Here is a 20,100-nt window from a genome sequence, read left to right as displayed (position 1 = left end):
ACAGTAAGGTGTAAAAGTGTGCAGTTTTCAAATCCGCAGGGTTCCCGCCGTGGTTTCAGAGGGACGCATTTGTGGGGTGGCACACGAGGCAGCTATTTGCAGCATCAGTGAAGCTCAGCATCAGCTGGCTTTGCATCTCAAGTTGGTGTTTGTAAAGAAATTAAGGGAAAATCCGCCTGACAGTTTTCCTGATGTGCGGTTCTCATTTCCGCTCGGGATTTTAAGGTCTTTCGATCAAATCGGAAGTAGGTAGTAGAACAGTTAGCACACATACATGTCTGTTTTTACCGATGCTAAGGTCATACTAGCCGACGGATCTGCGGCACCTGCTCATATAAACCTCAGAACACCATGCATGACGTGCAGAGCCATGCAGACCTGGTTTTAAAATTCTTGGAAACCAGTATGATGAGACATAACAAGCTCTCATACATTTAAAATGTAGGTTTGTGCTGTTAATTTTGATGCAATTTGTAATTCTGATATTGAGGTTTTCTAAAAAACAAACAAACCCAAAGCTGACTAAATAAAAATAATAAACATCAGTTTTTTTCCCCATAAATGCACTTAAGAAGAGGTTAGTCCTCTTCCCCTGTTCTATCCTTGCACAACAGAGTTTTTCTTTTTTAGCAGGTATGAGAAATAAATCTTGTCTTTGTCTCTTTGTGTCTTGTAGGGAGTGTTGCACCCACATGGGCAGCGTTCTGGCTTTGTCTTCCAGTCCGGGCCATCAGAACTGGCCTTTCTCCACAGACCCACCTCCTTCCCGCTGGGACGCACACCCTGCTCACTGGGATAGTCCACCACGCTGGGAGAGGAGGGATGGCCGCCTTCCCAACCCAGGCAGCTTTCACTCGTTGCACAGGAGCTGCAAAGGTATCACTGGTTAGCATAGGAGAAGTGAGGAGTGCTCACCATGCTTAAAGTGAGGCAAAAAAGACGCTGCAGTTGCAACTGTTTTGCTGTAAGGTTAAATGTCAATTACAGTTTTACTTCTATTGCACTTCTAAAGCAGCAAGGTTGACCCAAGTTATTTTAAAGTTATTTAAAAAAAAACAAGATAAAACCGTGGATAAAACTCCATGTTTCCTTGTATAATGTGTGGTTCTAGCTACTCATAATCCTTTGAGGCTAAATAAAGCAGTCCTCATGTTTCTAAATTCTGTTACTAGCTGTGAACAGCTACAGAAATACAAATTCTATTATCTAAATGTTTCTTGACATGATTGGTTTTTTCCTCTTCAGACGTCTTTCCTCAACAGATTGAGGGTGTTAAGATGATACTGAATAAAACCCTGAGCAGCTTCTTCAAGGTGATTTTTTTCCATTCACTTTAATTTAGATGCAAACAGTTTGTAGCATTTAAAGGCGATAATTATTAACCAAGGAATGCTTTCAGGTCAGCCATACGCTCCACCTCAGCGCTGTAAGTCCGTCGTATTATCGATTTCACGTGGAGCACCTGCAGAGTGACGACTATAGCAAAGACAAGGTCAGGTTTGAGTCATCACAAAGCTATCTTCATAATAAAAAAATTTAATGGTAACAGCGAGCTGCTGCCTTTTTGTGTTCACTCTCATTCTGTTCCTTTGTCAAATCTCAGGATGCTCCAGCGTTGATCGGGGAGATGGACTCCTCAGGTAGTCTGAACGCCCACGCTCTGCTGCATCTCACTGAGCGCGTGCGAGCCAGAACAGTGTTTCAGGTGTGATCATAACATCTGACGTCTGTACACATGCCATTCATTCATTCATTCAGTTCCCTCCTACAGCTATTACAAATCTTGACACCTTTGACATCTTTCTTCAGAATATTTGTCTTTACTTTCTCTGTTTGTAATGTATAATGCTCCATGAAAGGATACCTGATCTATTTTCTGTTATAAACTTTATCTGTAGAGTAACATTATTTGAACTGCTCAATGTGTTTTAGACCCAGCAGTCCCAGTTTGTAACGTGGCAATTTGAAACTGAGTACAGAGGGAACGATTTTACCGCTGCTGTGACGTTGGCCAACCCAGACGTCCTCAGAGAGTCAGGTGAGAAATGGCAGGTGGAAAAATGAGCAGAGGATTAACCATCAGAGTCTGATCTATGGAAAGTTGGAGACAGTGCTCTACACTGGAGTGATAGTTCCCCTCTTTCTAATGTGGACCTGGCAGAGGGTGTGTTTCAGCTTCAGGGGGATCATAGCCCTCAGCCTACCTGCAAAGGTCCTTGCCAGGGTCCCAGAGAGCTAATTTATACACAAAGAGTCAGTCAGAGCCTTTCTATAATTACCCGCACTAAGTAATGTCTGAAAAATGAGAACACCTGTTGAGGGAGGGCAGTTTAGATGATTGAGAGGAGGTTGAAGAAGAAGGAATATGCCTTCTACAAGGGTGAACTGATCGGTTAGAAACTGCTGTGAGCTGTATGAGGTCCTGAGGACTGAGACTCAGGTGGAACGCAGGATTTATCTATAAGAAAGCCGCATCATTACAAACTATTCCACCTTACAAGCATCAGATCTGTGTGGAACAGCTGACCTGTACGATGTGTAGAAGAAACAACAAACTGATCTCAATCGTTTTTAATAAAGATATTGTTGCTGTGCTCTTTTTTCTTACTTTTTCTGCAGAGTATAGGAGCTTATTAAAGTTAATATTACACATGATTGTCACATCAATAGCTGAATTTGGATGGACATTTTCAGTATATACTGTAGGACTCATAGATAGATAGAGACGTTTTTAGAAAAGAAGAAACTACATAACTACAACTTCCACAAATCCTACACCAAATAACAATTTTTTTTACTCTGCAGCCATAAAAGACTGACAGGCTATTGTCGGCATAACTTTATAAGTTGAGAACAAGGTGACGTAGGATTTTGGAGTTGATACCATAGGCGTGTGTACTAGGAGGCTGTGGGGAAACACTGGCAGGTATTTTTTTAGAGTTAAATTCACAGATAAACTGTGCAGCAAACCTTAGTAAATCACATTTGTTTGATTTGTTTAAATATTTCCCAGCATTTTGTGTTGTAACTTCTATAATACATTTGCCATAAGATCAGCCACCAAGTTACCTGCATTGTCCCCACTTTTCAGCTACAAAAACGACACTGTGGCTACTCTCATTAAACCCTGACAGTAGTTTCTTAACCCTAAAAGAGGGCTTGTAATGCAGTGTTAGGAAATCTGGTCCATGGACACAGTTATTTGTGCCCTTACTTTCATTAAATATGTATTTAGATTTCCTTCCAGACCCCGCTGGGAGTCACAATACAACATCCATGCTGCCAATAGAGATACCTCTCAAAGTGAGCCGATGGATTTGCGGTGTTCATCGTTTTTCGTCAAAATATGCAAAATGGTCCACAATGAACACGAGTGCAGTCATACAGCTCTGCAGTGCCAGAGATCACTTTCATGTAGTTTGTTTTTTCTTCTTCTGTCAGATATAATATTGTTTGACAAAATGCTGCAGTTAATCTGTCTTGATTCACGCTCAATCATCCAGGTAAGGAAACCCCCAAAAGTTGATTCCATTCATCTTAATGCAGCGTTTGAAAATGTAGTTGAAAATACCCACCAATAATAGGACTCAAAGATCAGCAGTGTCTTAGATTTGACTTTAATAATATTGTAGTATTACATGGCGTACAGGAAAAAATAAATAAGCAATGGCAGTTGACATTGTTATATTCTAACGTCAATACATAGACGGGTCAGCTGTAACACAGATTTCAAGTTTACACAGTGGAATATTTGAATCCTGCACTCCGCCTGAGCTGTCAGATACGTTTGTAACTCTGACGGTAACTCTGTGACAAGCAGAAGAATTCAAATTCACCAGAGAATAAATAAGGGAGAGACATGGCATCAAAGTTAGATAGAGCACAGTCCCACAGGTTAAGAATGAAAAAGAGAAAATACATCCCAGGAGGCGAGAGCTGAAGGAACTGCTGAACATGGTCAGACAGATGACTTATGTTCCTAAATTCAGTCTGACATTTTATCACTGTTGCTCAGTTATAGTTTATTAATGTAAACTTGCCGCACTTGCCGTGTGCATGCACATGGATGTGTGCATGACCAGTCTGCTCTGTTACTTAAGCAAAAAACACTCCACCTCTGGTCACAGGCTGCCCCAGTTCCTGTACATCTGTAGTGAGAGCTTAGTCTGGATTGCTGGCAATATGCGAGACTCATTCGCAGTGGATGTCTGCCAAGACCGACTGTTACTGATTCTTTTTATAATTTTTATGGACAAAATTTCTATGAGCAGCCATGGGGTGGAAGGTTGAGGGTTGGCAGGTCTTAGAGGTTTATCTCTGCTTTGCAGATCATGTCATTGATTTCAGGTGGTGGCCTCCAGCTTGCCCTTGGGCAGTTTGCAGCTGAGCGTGAAGCGGTTGGATGAGAATTAGCTCCTATATGTCTGAGGCCATGATTCTCAGCCAGAAAACAGAGGTGTGCCCACTTTGAGTTGGGAATGAGTCGTTGCCTCAAGTGGAGGGGTTTAAGTATCTCGGCATCCCCTTCGCGAGTGAGAGGAGAGTGGAGTGACAAATTGATAAACAACTTGGCGTGGAGGGTGCAGTGATGTGAACGCTACACCAGTGTGTTGTGGAAAAGAGAGACATGAGCATGAAAGTGAAGCTGTCATAGGTGATTAAAGGAAGAGTGGAGCAGTGGAAGTACTTCCTCCAAACAACTTCTCGATTCACCCTGAGAAGCTTCGTCATTCAGGAGGGTAGTTACTCCTCTACATTAAAAAGAGCCAGTTAGGGTGGTTCAGGCATCTGAAAGGATGCCTCCAGGGCACCTCCTAGGTGAGGTGTTGCAGACGTGTCCTATTGGGACGTCTGCTTGCTTGGGAACACTTAGGCTGTGTCCCAATTCAGGGTCTGCACGCTTGAAGTACGCGTACTACGTACAGTGCGTACTATAAGTACGAGAAGTGCGGAAGTGAGAGGCTTGTGAAATGGGACGGTCTAGCCTTTGTCGCACTGTTAAGGTTGCCTAGTAACCATGATACTAACCGCGAGAAACACAAGATTGTGTGACAAAAATGAAGGAGAAAAAATGTTTTGTTGGTCGTTCATTTTTGTCATGACATCACTTTGATTAGTTGAGTATCTGAGGCTGAGACCACAGGACTGTAAAACATGATTGTTGGGCTTCATTTCTGTACTGAACAGTCAGTTCAAGAGTAGTTAGTAAATAACAATTAGCTCTTGTTGTTCATGAGACTAAAGTCTTCTCACTGTGGTAATGTAAATATAATATGGCCAATATTATAGTATTGTCAGATTATTATGATGAGAAGCAGGTCTGGGCATCTCTACTTAAAAAGCTGCACATGGACCTGAAAGAGTGACAGGAAATAGATGGATGGGTGGATGTTGGCTTTTCTTTGTTATCCCGCAACATGAGAAGAAAATAATTTAACACTTTTTCTGGTATTTTTCACTGACGTGCCCCTTGATGATTTTTCTGTTATCTTGCTGTGTGTTTTTCCTGGACAGTTATCCTGGTGGCGCATTTCCTGCAGAGCGTTTCTTCTGGGCTGGTGTTAGGAGGAGAGCTGGTCTACCATCGGGGACGAGCAGAAGAAGGAGGCATCCTTACTCTGGCTGGACAGTACTCAAGTGAGATGTTGTTTTTACTCATGAATCTGCCTCACATATCACATTTTAACAGAGCTGGTATCATCTCTCCTTTGTTGAGCTTTGATTTAGCCACAGTGGGGGTGGTGGGTGGGTGTTCTGTCTCTTCATGCAGGACCAAACTGGGTGGCAACATTGAATGCTGGCAAAGGAGGTGCCCATGCGAGCTACTATCACAGAGCCAACAAACAGGTACAGCCAGTGCCACCCATAAGCGTAAACACCATTTACCTTAGTGGCATATCATTAATGTATGTTTGTGCTTTGCAGATACAAGTAGGGGTGGAGTTTGAAGCCAGTACCAGGACACAGGAGACCACAACATCCTTTGGGTATCAGATGGAGCTCCCAGAGGCTAATATGGTCTTTCGAGGTAAATTTCCTGATGTAACTTTGAGTCATGCGCGATGTTAACTATTATGAAAGCACAATGCATGAGTCTTTTGTTTCTTTGTGTGTATCCAGGTATGATAAACAGCCGGTGCATAATAGGAGGTGTGTTGGAGAAGCGCCTGACTCCTCTCCCAGCCACACTGATTATGGGTGCCTTTGTAAATCATAAAGGTGATAAACTGCAAGTGGGTCTAGGCATCAACGTGGGTTAATCATCAGCTAACCCCTGCTGGAATTACACTCCGCTGCCTGATATCCGTCCAGAGGCACGTTTCAGAGGCTTCATTAACAACGTGACCTTCCGAGACTTTTTCAGCCTCACCAAAACACTTCCTGTTTCTTTAAGTCACCTACCTCTCTAAGTGGAGGCAATGTTTGTCTGACTGAGTGACAACAAGAGGATTGCACTGAGAGGAGTGGATGAGCACCTCAAGGGGCTCCACGTACAGTATGTGACTACACAGATGTTTCAGTCTCCCTAAACCCAAACTGTGCATCCACTCCTGGACACTGAACCAAAAGGATAAAAGGCATACAGTACTGTAAAGTTAAAATAAAGATTTTATATTATGGGTAGTCCTAAACAAATCTAATGTAAGTACACTGTATTAAAGAACAATAGTCTTTTTAATGTATTTGCCCATCAGCTACAATTTTAATAGACTATTTACACAAGATGCTTACAAAAGATGTGTTTGCCCATCTAACAGGCAGTGATTGGTTTACATTAGCGCCAGTATCAATTAAAAACAAAGCTCATCAACTCACCTGCCAAAATATAAAAATTTAGCTTGAATGTACAATCATTTGGTGCTCTCTAACCACCACAAACAGAGAAAGCATTAAACTGACAAAGTTCAGCGCTTACTCATAAAAAGTCTGTGTGGGCTAATCTGCACACAAGCAAATGCTTAGAGGATCATTCCAAATGGCAGCAAATGCTGAATCTGAGTATGAGTAAATGGGTCGGCTCACGTTAAAACGTCAGTAAGAACCTTAAAAAATATGCATGAGTAGGTGAATGTTTGTTTGATTGGGTACAGATCTTTTTTTGTGTGTGCCGGCATATTATAGTGTGAAATCCACACAGAGAAAGGTGCTGCTTCATACTGTATATAGTAATTTAAGGTTCTGAGGGTTGAGAAAGAGGCTATGCACTAAGTCTGCTGATTGAGGACTGCGCTGTATGTATACTGTATAGATGAAGGCATTTGGTAACACTGACTGTATGCAACCTGCACTACTCGTACTGCGCTCGACCATTTACAGTCCTCTTCAACTGGGAAATGTTGCATATATATGATTTATTCATTGTATAAAGTCAGCATGGAGAGAAATGGAAGGGATGGCTATCTTTTTGAACTTAATTTATTAAAGATGTTATTTCTGTCATTGTTTCTTTTGACTGTATGTCATGCATTTCAACAGACAGTTACCTACCTACAGTAAGTCTGAACCTAAACTCAGCACCAAGGTACCTTTTTACGTCCTGTTGCATATTCATAGCTCAGCAAGACACAAACACGAAAGCCAGATAATTTTCACTTAAATCATTAGAGCTGAAGATTGCAGATTCATTAAGAATTTGCTTAAACTGAACATTTTCCACTCTTGGATCCACATGCAAATATTCCTTCCCATTATCTTCCATTAAGTTGTGATGATTTTCCCTGATATACTGTTTTAATGGTGGATGTCCCTTTTAAACAAGGCCAAAGTTTCAAATACCGAAATCTGCACAAAGATAGATGGAAGCCCAGACCTCAGACTGCAATAAGATGCTACATTTTGGAAGAAAAAAAAATTCTGTGTTTGATTTTGGATGATGGCTATGAGAGTGAATACCTTTTAATGTGCTTATGGAAGACACACAGCTCATGCTGACAGCACAGAAATCCCACTTTCTGTTTGTCAGGGGCAGCTAGTCATAAGAAAGTGGGTTCAAAGGAGAGGGTGTATTGTGAGATGGCACTGAGGTCTAATGTGTGTGAGATTTAAAAAAAAACTTTGAATAATGTGTAACATAGTAAAGAATAAGACCTGAAAATGATAGGTCCTTTTTAATCTCTTATTCCTTCGTATTTGCATGCTGCCTCTAAAATTCTTGTAAACTTTTGTCCTTAACCTCCTAAAATCTGAACTCTTCCATGGCATGCATTTTTAATTTCTCTTTGATATTTGGGCATATTGGGACCCAATGAATGTAAAAACAAAGAATTACCAGATTTTCTTTTTATCTGATTTTTGTTTCTAAGAAAAACGAGAGCCACATATGAGCATATTCGTTTAAAACAGTAGCAGTATAATGTCCTCATAAGTGGATATCAGGCTCTTGTAGAGCAAAATTGAGTACTTTGGTCTAAATAACTCAAAATGTAATGTCCACATATGTGGACACCAGGTTTTAGGAGGTTAAAAAACTAGAAGTGACTTAAATAATGCAAGAACAGATGATAACATATCCAACACTCAGTTGAGACTTTTTTAATATAAAGTATGAAATTAATAATACATTGTATATACATATATACAAATATAGGTATGTAAACAAGTCACTTGTTGCTAATATGGCATTAGTGTCCATTATCTGGCCACAAAAGACAGAGTGGCAAAGAAAATTGCGGATACTGTCCATTTAAACCTGGGAGTCTTCTTGCTGTTATATATCTTTGAAAAAAGAGAGGAATCCTTTCGATCCTTCTCCCTTCATTCTCAAAGACTTGCTTCTTTGGAGTCCTGTAGCACCTTTTTCCTGCTGGCTCTCTTTCTTCCTCTCCTCCTCCCTTTGCTGAACCTGTTGATTTATCACCACCCGCATGTCCTCCTGCAGCAAGAGCAAAGGTTCAGATTACAAAAGTATAATAATTTATAAAAGTCCATTTTTCCAAAAGAGACTATCTGTAGTTTTGTATCCAGGTACACAAACCTGCCAGGCCTCCAGCTCTTGAGACAGCGCCACCTTCTGCTTGATGGTGTTGAGAAGCTGCTGAGTTAGTGATTCTTTCTCTTGACGCACCGTGACCAGTTCGCTTTCTAAGGACCTAAATGGAAATTTACAAAACAGATTTATCTGAATAAAATCAAAATAAAATTGAGAAACTAAACTAATCAGCGGTTTAGCATAGCATTACCTGTAGCTTGGCTTTCCTGAACTGCGCCCAGACAGCTGAATTTCCTCCCTCAAAGACTCGAGTTCTTCTCTCTGACCTTCAAGCTGATGTGTAAATACATCACTCACATTGATCATAACATTGCATAGTAGAGCATGATTGGCCTCCAAGATAAATGTGATATTATAAAGTCATGCACAGATAAAAGCTGAGCAGAGGAAAATAGGCTACATAATGTCACACAGTTAGCCTCAAATCGTCACATCACGCATATCTTCACAATTTAATCAACACATGTTGATTAAATTAATCCAAACTTAAACATACTGATTCTATAGCACATTATTAAAAAATGTAATTCCGTGACTTCAATTGGTGCTTCCTATATTGTCTGTTTTTGCTTGACAAATCAGTCTTTTTCTATTCCTGCAGCAGTAAGGACAATATATACAGCATACAGTTTCACTGACCTCTTCTTTGAGTGCCTGTATTTCTTCATCTCTCGCTTGCAGCACTGTGGAGTGAGCTAGAAGAGCCTCTTTAGCCTGTAACAGGAGAGATATACACCACATCACAAAAAGTCAGAAGGGTCCAACACTTATCTAGGCATTTGTGCTGTTAATGCAAATTTGTCCTGCAAATATGTTGCTTTTTTGGGCAGACTTGTGCACTATGGGGCGAGATTAATGTATTAGCGAGGTAAGTTTGAAAAAGTGAGATTTTGTCAGTGTGGAAAAGGACTCTTTTTACCTGCCTAGATCACCACATTCACTTATGCTGAATACATAAGCTGATCTGTACCAATTTATGTCAGTGTTTTCTCAAAAACGTTTGGACGCTCACAACAGACGGCTGAAAAAGTAATATGTACTAAGATGAAACAGCTAGGGGAACATTTTGCAACTAATTGGGTTAACTAGCAAACAGGTCAGTAAAAGACTGGGTTTAAAAGAGAATGTTTAAGAGAGACAAAGTTTCTCAGGAGCAAACAAAGGCAGCGGTCACTAATCTTAAAAAAACTGTGCCTACAAATTGTGGAACAAGTTCATAATGATGTTTGTCAATGTAAAAAAGTGAAGACATCATCAGCTACAGTACATAATAAAAAGGTTCAGAGAATCTGGAGAAATCTCTGTGCTCAAGAGACAAAAATCAATATCGGATGGATCATGTAAACATACACGAGTACAAGGATTATCCAGACAAGCTTTGGTACACAGGATCAGTACACACTGACTTAGACTGTGGAGTTACTCGGTGTGTGTGTGTTTCTGTGGGCACCTGTGACTGCTGAATTTCACTCAGCAGAGACAAAGGTTCTGCTTGTGTCCTGTCCAGGATGCTGTCTTCATCCAGGTTCAGAGCTTTTTGCTGCAGAGAGCGATTCAAGGTGCGCAACTCAAACACCACTCCCTGCTCCTGCTCTATCTACACACCGAGCACATGCACACACACAGATCGAGAACGTGTTAGTGACCTCTGCTTGTGATGAGCAATGCTTCCTGCAACAGATATAACTGCCTCAAGTTTCATCGGTCAACACCACGGCTGATCCTAAATATGCCTCCGATTTAATGCTCACCTCTGCTTCTTTCTCTTTGAGTTTCATCTGCATTTCTGACAGTCTGTCTCTCAAGCGCTCTCGCTCCATGCGAAGTCTTTGGTTGTCTTCCCCTGAAGCTTTTAGTTGTGTCTCCATGTGTGACAGCCGCTCTTGCAAAACTCTGTTCTGTATGAGAATGATCAAAAGGATAGACTAGCAATATAGAAGCTGTTTTAGCATTGTCAGCCCAGATGTCACCCCAAAGCCTACTTCCTGCACACCTCGAGGTTGTTAAAAGGTTTATAAAATCAGCATCCTGATTGTTGGTTTACACCTCAACTGAACATTTTAAGAATTTTCCACTATTTCTCGTTACAGTTATTTTGTAACCAGATTTTCATGCTTCATGATGACACGAATTATTGTGACTGAAGACTTGTCAGACCTCCATGACTTTAAGAATTTTACTTATTTTTGCTGGTATTTAGTCTCAAGCCAGACTCAAGTTAGCCGTACATGAGATTTGATTTTAGCTTATGCTATATGAAAATTGACTCCCAAAAGATGTGGTTTGTAGACTTTTCATTGAGAACTTAAGACTTGCCTCTAAAAAACAGGTCTTGTACTTTCATGTGGTGCTACTGCTGTTCTTTGTGCTTTTTGGGTGTGCTGTTCATAATAAAACCAAAACTTTTGTGTATGCAATGTTTTACTTATGGGTATACCTCTGCTTGTATGCTCTCTAACTGTGTAAAGCTGATGTTTCGGCTAAAAGATGATTCTTCCATTTCGTCTCTGATGGTACGCAGTTCAGTCCTCAAGGAATGCTCCAGTGTCACAGCCTAGATGTGTGAGAAATGGGAGAAAGGTGTGAATAATAAAGGTAGGACTATCTAAACCCGTTAGTCGGCATTTTCCTGTGATGCAACATACGTGCAGAGATTCACTGATCCATTAAAACAAACCTCTGCCAGCTGCTCAACCAGTCTCTGGTTATGGTTGGCTAACTGAATCATCTGCTCGCTTTCATCTTTTCGCCGGTCACGCCCTTGACTCTGATGTTTCTCCACCTCAGCCCGCAGAGTTGTTAAATCAGCAGTTAGCTCCGCCTCCCTCTGTCCAAATGCCAGTTCATTCATCTCCAGCTTCCTCTGAAGAACATGCTTCTCCTGCTGTAAAGCCTGTATTAAACACCATATGAACCAGCTTCAATAACCAGACTTTCCTGATAACATGAATGATGGCTCCACTCCTGGACATGGCAGTGTGACAGCAAGCCAGCATGCTCAATAGGAAGACTCAGAAAAAAAAAGTTACAAAAACATTCAAAGAACATTTAACATGGTATTTCATGAAAAATACTTTTATGTTTATTTCTTTGTGCTTTTCGATTCTGCACTGGGGGCAGATTTATTAATTAAAAACCTAAAATCTGTAAAAACAGTATAACTAACACAAAGTCACATGAACCTGATTTATGGTGAAGATCTACTTAAATGACTTCTTCTAAAGTTAAATGTACTTAACTCACATTAAGTTTGAGCGCATGCAGGTTAAGTAATGCATACTTATCAGGAATTGGAAGCACCGTGTTATGTCCCATACATTGCACTGTAGTGCAAAATACTGCAAATTTTTGGTATCATCTGATACCAAGTAAATAAAAGGCCAGGATTGTTGATACTGATAATGATACTTTAATTCTGAACACATTTTAATAACCACTTAAATCATTGTGATTTTTACTTTGCCCAATTATTTGTTGACACAATAAAACACACCTTTCAGCTTTGCATGTATTTTAAAACCTTTTTAGAGCCCTGCGATGTAAATTTTCCTGTCTCTAAAGCACTTTGGGTCAGCTTCTGTTTGAATGTGCTATAGGCTATAAATAAAACAGACACTACAGTCAACACAAAAAGGTCCAGCCATTTTTCATAGTGCATGTTTGGGGTATATTTTCCAAAAATATGTTTAACCCAATTGAGAAGGCTACATACTGAACTTAGAGGATTGAAACAACATATTGATCTCATCACTCTAGTATCAGTCCAATACCAGTAGCGGCATTGGTATCGATACTAATGATATTTAAATTGATAGGCTCACCTCTAATGCAGTTGCAGAAACACTATTTGGAATAACAGCGGATTAAGAAATCATGACATGATGGCTGCCATGTAATCATGGATTATTATCATAGCAAGCATAAAAGATTGTTATGGCTGTATAACATATGATTACATATGGTAACTGGGGAACATAGCTGATGTCACATGCTATGACCATTTTTAATGATTAGACTGCATACTAGAACTAGAATGATGAATTTGTTTTGTACTGCCACATTTAATGTTAAATTTATTGTTATCTCTGTAGAGAAAAAAACAAATGGTTTAAATACTTTATATATAGATAAAATCTATCTATATATCTATTTCTGTTAGCATTTTCACACTGTGTAACTTGAATTATTTTGTAAAGCAGTAGTCAGTAATGGTATGTCTGCAAGTCCCTTAGTGATCTATGGCAGCTTTATGAGACAAAGTTAGCATTAGCTTCCTAACAGCTAACCAGACATAATCTCCTTCAGCACAGTGAACACTAAAGTGATTAGCCAGCTAAAGGTATTGTATAAGTTTCAGTCTGCGGTTATACATTGTTGGAGCTCTTTCTCCTCCAGTGGGGGTGGTTATCATGGTTGCATTGTCTCCTTGCTATCCGACAAATCTTCTGCCCACTGGTGGAATGACTGTGCACTGCAGGCCACATCCAAAAGTTTTGCCTTCATGCAGCCATTTGCTTGTAATTTTAGCTAATCTTACTTCCCATTTCATTTTGTGTAAAAATGTGTTTATCAAATATGACCTCTTGGGAGATTAAGGGACAACAGTAGCTTTAATCTTACCTCCAGCTCCCTTTCCCTCTGCTCCAGAGAGGCTGTCAGCTCCTCATTCTTCTCCAGTAAAGCCCGTCCCAGCTCAGCAGCTAGAATCAGGTCAGTCTCTATGCCTCCACCACTGTCAGTGCTTCCAGGGGAGGATGTGGATAAGGGGAGACCAAAGGAGAGAGAGACCGAGGAGGAGGGAGAGAGGGGAAAGAACGAGTCCTCCAGGCTGGGTGAGGGAAGACTGTTTTTGCTGAACATAGCTGATAGATGAAGGATCAGTTAAAAAGTACTATCCCAGGTCCTGCAGTTGTGATTCAGTCTCCCACTGGTGGAAGACAATGGCTAGAGAATCAGGACTTTCTGTTTCCTGATGGTTTAGTTTACAGGTGTTTGGGTTCCACTTTTGTTATCCAGAGTATTCCTTGTGCTTCAGTGTGTGGTCCCAGTGCTTATATCATTCACTTCTTCTTCTCTTCTGGTGTTTACCGGGACATCTTTGGGCAAGAAAAGACATTTAATAACACAGAAAACCTTGTGTGAATATCACACTAGCTGCTTTCTGGTAATATAATCCAGCATGGCCTAAAAGGAGATCTTTTGTCTGACAGGTGCTTTTGTAGCTCTGACCGAAACACCAACCTGCACTATTATCATTGTCTCCTCCCTAAATTCCACAGGCACTGTGAACTGCTACTTCTTGTGATCACTACAATGTGTTGAGTATTTCAAGTAGACTCTTAAGTAATACGTTTAGGTCAAATTATCAATAAACAATCAGCATAGGCATAGTCTTAAAAAAATCTTTTTGTTTGATAATTCACTGCTATCATGAATAATTCCCAGATTATTTTTATTCAAATTTAGACTGTGTAAGCTGAATTTCAGTTGCAGTGTAGCAGTGTCAGTATCTGGAGTCTCCCCAGCCTCAACTATCAAGTCTGTCACTATTTGCTTCTCACCGGTATCATAAATCTGTGCTGACATGCTCTTTAAAGTCCTTTAAAATACAAGTAATAAACTCAGTCCTACTTTATTGCCAGTACGGCAGTTGACAGAATCCGTGTTAACCTATTTTCCACCAGACTTTGAAAAATGATAAGTTAGGTCTTACCTGACAGCTCTCTGCCACCGCAGGCTAACAGGTACAGTCTTCCTGTTTGGGAGTGTTTGCGCAAGAGAAGCTCAGCTGGTTTCCTTGGTAGTGGAAACGTTCATTATGTAAATAAAGCACATGGCTCCACCTACTGAGTTCCAAAGGTGAAGCGAGGGAAAAAGCAAGAGGAACTGAGAGAAAGAACAGGGAATACTGGAAAAGTGGGGTAAAATTAATAGCTGCTGATTGGATATCAGGCAGTTAAACAAGGAAGTGATTAATTCTGAGGAATTCACTGGGGGGGGGGGGGGGGGGGGGGCATTGCGTGACAGATGGAAAAGTCTAGGACACAAGCAGGGGTCTGTCTACTCCCCACCCCCTTTGCCCCATCCTGTTTACCTGCTTGAAGAATTTCAAAGGAGCTCTGTGTGTGCTCATATGACGAAGGGTTGGGGGAAGACGAAAAGGGGGACTGCTTCTGCTGCACCTTCATTTTAAGAGTGGCCAAACAGACTTACAAGAAGACTGAAAACCAGGACCTTCCTAGCTGAGAAAAAAAGGCTTTTCCATCAGTAGGTACATTGACGTAAAGACATGGCTTTTGAACTGTGGTTTGCTCTTTCCCTGTGCCTTGTGTTGGGAACCTCTGAAGCTGGAAAGCAAATGCCTAAACTCTCTGACAAGAAACTCTGTGCTGACTCCGAGTGCAGCTGTAAGTATCAACTGTTTTATTTTGCTTCTGAAAAAAAGTTCAGATTCATATCACATTATAGCTCATGACATTTGTCCCTGCACAGATCCTATCTTGATAGCTCGTGCACTGCAGGACTATTACCCTGGAGACTGCAGGTTCATCCCCATCAGGCAGGGGCAGCTTGTCTATGTTTATGCAATGCTAAAAGACAGAGGGAATCTCTTCTGGGCTGGCAGCGTGAGTAAAAGTGACATATTTATGTGGCTATAAATGGCCTGGGCACGGCTCTAACCATAAAACTGTGAAAACGTCACAGGCTTGGGCTTCCATGTGCAGCAAAACATTTAAAAGTTTTGAATGTTATCAAACAAATGTTATCTGCGTCATCTTTTCCCAGGTACAAGACGCCTATTATGGACAACAGGAAGCTCGCATTGGCCACTTCCCCAGTAGCATAGTGGAGGAGACACATGCTCTCATGCCAGCCACAACTGAAGTCAAAACTACTGTAGGTGAACACACACACATGCACATGTGCATTTGAATTATTTAGTGCTTTCTCCTGATTCAGTGTATCTTCTTTTTTCCAGAAATGGGACTTCTACTGTTACTGATAATACACTTCCCAAGAAACTTAACTTGATATGATGCACACTGCTGACAGCTTTTTTTTATGCATCTAATAACATGAGCGCCAATAGAAGTATGCATAAACTCTGCACAGCAATGAGTGCATGTATTATTATGAAAACGTATTATTATAATTTCATGTCTCCATTGATAGTCTTGCTGTCTTTTGATGACTTAGACATCAGCAGCGGTTCTGCAGCCTTGCTTTGTTGACAGATGAACAATGTACATTGTCTGTAATGCTCCTGTTTATCTGAGGTTTTGCAGATAATAATAAAAGTTGTCCATCGTGCACTTATAAATGAAGGAAGCACGAGTTGTGCCCTCCTTTTCTCTGCTAAAGCTATTCCTTTATCGTGAGCATTGTGTGTCTTATCAACAGGCAATGTCAGATTGTAAAAACTGTTTTCAAAGCAGCAATGAAGTAAGAAATTTCAATTTATTAGATATCTATATATATTAGACTTTTGCATTGTTTAATAAATAAAGCGTGCTGCTAAGCATTTATCTGGTGCTTTTTGAGACCAGGCTAAACCTTCATTCCTGAAAGCTCCAGTTCCCCAATATTAATAAAGTGTCTGAAAAAAAAAATATCAGCAGCTCTACATTCACTGTACATAACCACACACACCTTTTGCTGCATTGTTGCATTGCACAGGTTCAACTAGTTACTGAAAACATTCTTCAAAGATTTTCACATGATATCATCAAACACTTGCTGCATATTGGCTGCACATTCATGACGTAAATCTCCAGTTTCACCATATCCCAAAGGTGCTGTACTGCATTGAGATCTGGTGACTGTGGAAGCTATTTGAATACAGCAAACTCATTGTTCTGTTCAGGTAACAGGTTTTAGATTATTTAAGTTTTGCCACATGGTGTGTTATTCTGCTGGAAGCATAAGATGGGTACACTGTCATAAAGGGATGGAAATGATCATTAACAGTACTCAGAAGGCTGTGGCATTTAAATGATGCTCGGTTGGTTCTAAGAGTGCCACAGCATCCCCCAAATTGTTACACAACCACCAGCCTGAACAGATACACGGGAGGATGAATCCATGCTTTCACATTGTTTACGTCCAATTCTGATCCTGCTTTTTTAGCTACACCTTTATACAGTGTACCTAATAAAGTGGCAGCAGAAATCAAGACTATTAGATCAGGCAACATTTTTCCTTCTATCTTCCCTTCTTTTACTATTGTCCAATTTTGTCAAGCCCATGTGAATTGTAATTGACAGGTGAAGGACCTAATATGGTTTTTTTGCTGCTGTAATGGCCTGTGTTTGTAAAGCGCTTTACTAGTCCCTAAGGACCCCAAAGCGCTTTACACATCCAGTCATCCACCCATTCACACACACATTCACACACTGGTGATGGCAGCTACATTGTAGCCACAGCCACCCTGGGGCGCACTGACAGAGGCGAGGCTGCCGGACACTGGCGCCACCGGGCCCTCTGACCACCACCAGTAGGCAATGGGTGAAGGGTCTTGCCCAAGGACAAACGACCGAGACTGTCCGAGCTGTAGTTCATCTGCTTCTGATTCCTACTCTGAAACTTCAGCAGATCATCTGGACCATGACCATGAGTTCTTGCCATTTGATTGGCTGATCAATATTGATGTTAATGAGCTACTGAACACCTTATTAAGTGGTCAGTGAGTGTATGTTGTTATTTGAAGTCCATTTGAGAACAGCAACACAATAGACAGAAGAAAACCTTGACAATGATTCAAAAACACACACAACCGACCTGTGAACTTGAATCTCCAAATTTATTCTACTTGCTGTTGTCAGTGTTAATATTCCAAAAGGCTTAACAAATATAATAGAGTTGTAATTCTTGCATCTACAAGTATAAATGCGCTCACGTACATTCACAATCATACTACCCTTAGCAGCTCAGAGGTCATGTTCCCCAGTGAAAAAGGGGCCCTGTCTGTTTCTCTCCTTTGTCCACAACTTTGCTTCTTGCTCATTCGCTCTCATTCTCTCAACACGCCTGGTCCCGAGGCCTTTGGTGGCTTTTTCTTCTTCTTCTGTTTATTTATTTAGTTATTTTTTTACTAAAAACAAACGGGCTGTCTGTGCCTCCAGAAAACCTCCTCCTCACACATGCAGAAACCAATGCTCTTCCCACAGAATGAACACAGCACATTTTCCATCTTACTAATACCCGCTCACTCTGCTCTGTGCGCTGAAAATACATCTTTTGTTAGTGTGTTATCACTTTTAGTGGATAGTACTCATTAGTATTAGTATTTCTCTGCAGAACCAGTAGATGCTGCAAGCTTATCTGGGTTCAGTTACTAACTAGCACATTTGCCACTGAAGTGAAAGGTTGCTAGAGTCATGTGTTTCTCCAAATGCCTGATGGTGGTTATGAATTTGTCTTTGGAAATACTGTTACATGTGCGACTGTATTTTGCGTAGAAGCCTAATCTGTTTGTTTATGATAGGGAAATGAACTCTTGGGAGCTCAATATCCTGGAACTCACCATGGTGTGTCTATAAAAGCTGTACTGTCAAAAACAGACTCTGTTACACGTGCTCCACAGTTTTGCTGAGACAACACAATAATAGTGAGTTAGGGGTTAGGAACTGGTTTATTAGACAGCAGTTTTAGACATCTAGAACTGTATAACTACTCTATATGTGTACGGCACTGCCAACATAACAGACAATATAAAGGGTTAATAGTAAAGCAGCATCTGGTGCGTCAGGCTCTGCTCTACATTTTCTGTTTCTGTGTTCCATCTTCACAGGAAATAGGAATATTGCGCTCCAGCCCAGGAGATGACCGAGGTGCTGTGATTGTCAGTATACCATCACACGACAGACTGGAGGTGACCTCGGCACCTGTCACACCAGAAGGAAGCCTGTACTTCCTCAGAAACTCTCTTGACACATAGCCGTGGTCATCCTGAAACAGAATTAGTGAGTGCATCAGAACAGTGTGGCTAAATTTATTTTCTGGTGTTAAATTTGCTCATCTGACCTGTCTGTCTTCATGTTTGCCGTGTATTGTGATGAAATCATCACTAACGCTGACAGACAGCTCGTCAGGGGAGAAATGCTTCACATCCACATAAATGACATAGCGATCCTTTTCCAAGCGCATCTAAATACATACAGTAGAGCAGTGAGTCAGCCTGGGATAAAAACCCATAAAAATCTTGTTTAATGAAGGACTTGCACCTGAAAATTACACAAACACTCATGATATCAGTGGAGGTTTTGACTCTGATGATCATTAATCCAAACCTCACAAACGAAAGGCCATAAAACACTGACATTTGTGCGTAACTCCCATGATGTAATAATCTTAATTACAAAGGTGAACTGTACTCTACCTCACTGTGTCCATTGTCGGGCCAGTTGAACCAGCGCATAAACAAAGGGCGCATCCAGGGGAAGGACCAGGAGAATGGCCACATCATTGGCCAGTCAGTGAGTGGTTCTGCCATGGAGAGGTCAGGAAATCGATGTGGGAACGCCCGGCGGTACCAGGGATATTGGATGGGGATATCCATGGTGAGATTCCAAGAGGGTTGTAATAAATGACGAGGCAGGCTGATTTGGTTTGAGATGGGTGCTGCTGTGCTCTCCTGCACTGAATTTATAGGTCTTTCCCTCCCATCCAAGCCAGACTTTGCCTCTGTTCACCACCTCTACACCCCCTCCCCTTCGTGACCTCCCATGCACACTTGCATATGGACTCTGCCAACAGCCTGATCTTTCTGGAACAATGATGTCAACTGTTTATCCCTCCATCACTCCCATTGTTTTATCTGTCTGATTGAGACTGGTTCTCTCCCTCGCTGTTACCCTCTATCTGCCCCTGTTCTCTCGGTCATGAGGTGACACTGGCTAGGAATACTGCTGACATCCTCCATGTTCATTCCCCAGGAAATGCTCCTGTCTGGTGTGTGTGTGCCTGTGTGTGTGTTTTTGTGAGGGTTTGTTTGAGGAATAGCTGCCAGAGCATTAGCCTGCTGTGCTCTGAGTGCCAGGAGCTTTAGGTTTGTGTGTGGAGTGGATGTGTGACTGAATGGGAACTGATGAGTTTGTAAGGGCCAGCATTAG

General features: G+C 41.1%; 4 protein-coding genes across 7 annotated transcripts; 2 read left to right on the top strand and 2 right to left on the bottom strand.

Annotated features, from left to right (window-relative positions):
- Window positions 1-69: 69 nt before the first annotated feature.
- Window positions 70-7,440, top strand: LOC146509840 (mitochondrial import receptor subunit TOM40B). Of its 2 annotated transcripts, none has more exons than XM_085174374.1 (10): window positions 70-245; window positions 677-876; window positions 1,246-1,313; window positions 1,400-1,492; window positions 1,604-1,705; window positions 1,933-2,038; window positions 5,515-5,637; window positions 5,771-5,847; window positions 5,926-6,028; window positions 6,121-7,440. In XM_085174374.1, exons 2-10 carry the CDS (start codon window positions 693-695, stop codon window positions 6,258-6,260), a joined length of 996 nt encoding a protein of 331 aa, XP_085030500.1. In that variant the 5' UTR covers window positions 70-245; window positions 677-692; the 3' UTR covers window positions 6,261-7,440. The 2 variants fall into 2 exon arrangements, with proteins under 2 accessions (XP_085030500.1, XP_085030499.1); XM_085174373.1 differs by lacking the exon at window positions 70-245 and adding an exon at window positions 252-441.
- A 610-nt stretch (window positions 7,441-8,050) lies between these two features.
- Window positions 8,051-14,830, bottom strand: bicdl2 (BICD family like cargo adaptor 2). Of its 3 annotated transcripts, XM_085174370.1 has the most exons (10): window positions 14,703-14,828; window positions 13,610-14,085; window positions 11,667-11,882; window positions 11,427-11,543; window positions 10,741-10,887; window positions 10,440-10,586; window positions 9,629-9,703; window positions 9,180-9,262; window positions 8,975-9,089; window positions 8,051-8,872 (listed from the first exon to the last, which is right to left on the bottom strand). In XM_085174370.1, the coding sequence occupies exons 2-10, from the start codon at window positions 13,847-13,849 to the stop codon at window positions 8,708-8,710; spliced, it is 1,305 nt and encodes a 434-aa protein (XP_085030496.1). In that variant the 5' UTR covers window positions 13,850-14,085; window positions 14,703-14,828; the 3' UTR covers window positions 8,051-8,707. The 3 variants fall into 3 exon arrangements, with proteins under 3 accessions (XP_085030496.1, XP_085030498.1, XP_085030497.1); XM_085174372.1 differs by lacking the exon at window positions 10,440-10,586 and having other exon boundaries at window positions 14,703-14,830; XM_085174371.1 differs by lacking the exon at window positions 14,703-14,828 and having other exon boundaries at window positions 13,610-14,696.
- A 143-nt stretch (window positions 14,831-14,973) lies between these two features.
- Window positions 14,974-18,485, top strand: mia (MIA SH3 domain containing). Its single transcript, XM_085174377.1, has 4 exons — window positions 14,974-15,396; window positions 15,482-15,615; window positions 15,776-15,886; window positions 15,969-18,485. Exons 1-4 carry the CDS (start codon window positions 15,279-15,281, stop codon window positions 15,990-15,992), a joined length of 387 nt encoding a protein of 128 aa, XP_085030503.1. The 5' UTR covers window positions 14,974-15,278; the 3' UTR covers window positions 15,993-18,485.
- Window positions 18,486-18,601: 116 nt separating this feature from the next.
- On the bottom strand, window positions 18,602-19,547 carry LOC146509837 (alpha-crystallin B chain-like). The gene is made up of 3 exons (XM_085174376.1): window positions 19,368-19,547; window positions 19,013-19,135; window positions 18,602-18,937 (listed from the first exon to the last, which is right to left on the bottom strand). Exons 1-3 carry the CDS (start codon window positions 19,545-19,547, stop codon window positions 18,746-18,748), a joined length of 495 nt encoding a protein of 164 aa, XP_085030502.1. The 3' UTR covers window positions 18,602-18,745.
- Between the last annotated feature and the right edge of the window lie 553 nt (window positions 19,548-20,100).

The sequence above is a fragment of the Neolamprologus multifasciatus genome, chromosome 10 (genome assembly GCF_963576455.1).
Source record: "Neolamprologus multifasciatus chromosome 10, fNeoMul1.2, whole genome shotgun sequence".
Lineage (NCBI taxonomy): Eukaryota > Metazoa > Chordata > Actinopteri > Cichliformes > Cichlidae > Neolamprologus > Neolamprologus multifasciatus.
Note: the sequence above shows the minus strand (reverse complement) of the source record. Positions and strands in the feature narration are given on the sequence as shown.

Bases quoted from the DNA above. Each gene is read 5' to 3' on its own strand.
- mia (XM_085174377.1), top strand. From the start codon at position 15,279: ATGGCTTTTGAACTGTGGTTTGCTCTTTCCCTGTGCCTTGTGTTGGGA. The intron at 15,397-15,481 runs GTAAGTATCAAC...GTCCCTGCACAG, and splicing joins TGCTGACTCCGAGTGCAGCT to ATCCTATCTTGATAGCTCGT. The intron at 15,887-15,968 runs GTAGGTGAACAC...TCTTTTTTCCAG, and splicing joins CAACTGAAGTCAAAACTACT to AAATGGGACTTCTACTGTTA.
- LOC146509837 (XM_085174376.1), bottom strand. From the start codon at position 19,547: ATGGATATCCCCATCCAATATCCCTGGTACCGCCGGGCGTTCCCACAT. The intron at 19,136-19,367 runs GTAGAGTACAGT...GTATGTATTTAG, and splicing joins CCGACAATGGACACAGTGAG to ATGCGCTTGGAAAAGGATCG. The intron at 18,938-19,012 runs GTCAGATGAGCA...ATTCTGTTTCAG, and splicing joins GCAAACATGAAGACAGACAG to GATGACCACGGCTATGTGTC.
- LOC146509840 (XM_085174373.1), top strand. The intron at 2,039-5,514 runs GTGAGAAATGGC...TTTCCTGGACAG, and splicing joins AGACGTCCTCAGAGAGTCAG to TTATCCTGGTGGCGCATTTC. The intron at 6,029-6,120 runs GTAAATTTCCTG...GTGTGTATCCAG, and splicing joins GGCTAATATGGTCTTTCGAG to GTATGATAAACAGCCGGTGC.
- bicdl2 (XM_085174370.1), bottom strand. From the start codon at position 13,849: ATGTTCAGCAAAAACAGTCTTCCCTCACCCAGCCTGGAGGACTCGTTC. The intron at 11,544-11,666 runs GTTTGTTTTAAT...TCACACATCTAG, and splicing joins TGGTTGAGCAGCTGGCAGAG to GCTGTGACACTGGAGCATTC. The intron at 9,263-9,628 runs GTCAGTGAAACT...TTTACACATCAG, and splicing joins TACAGGCACTCAAAGAAGAG to CTTGAAGGTCAGAGAGAAGA.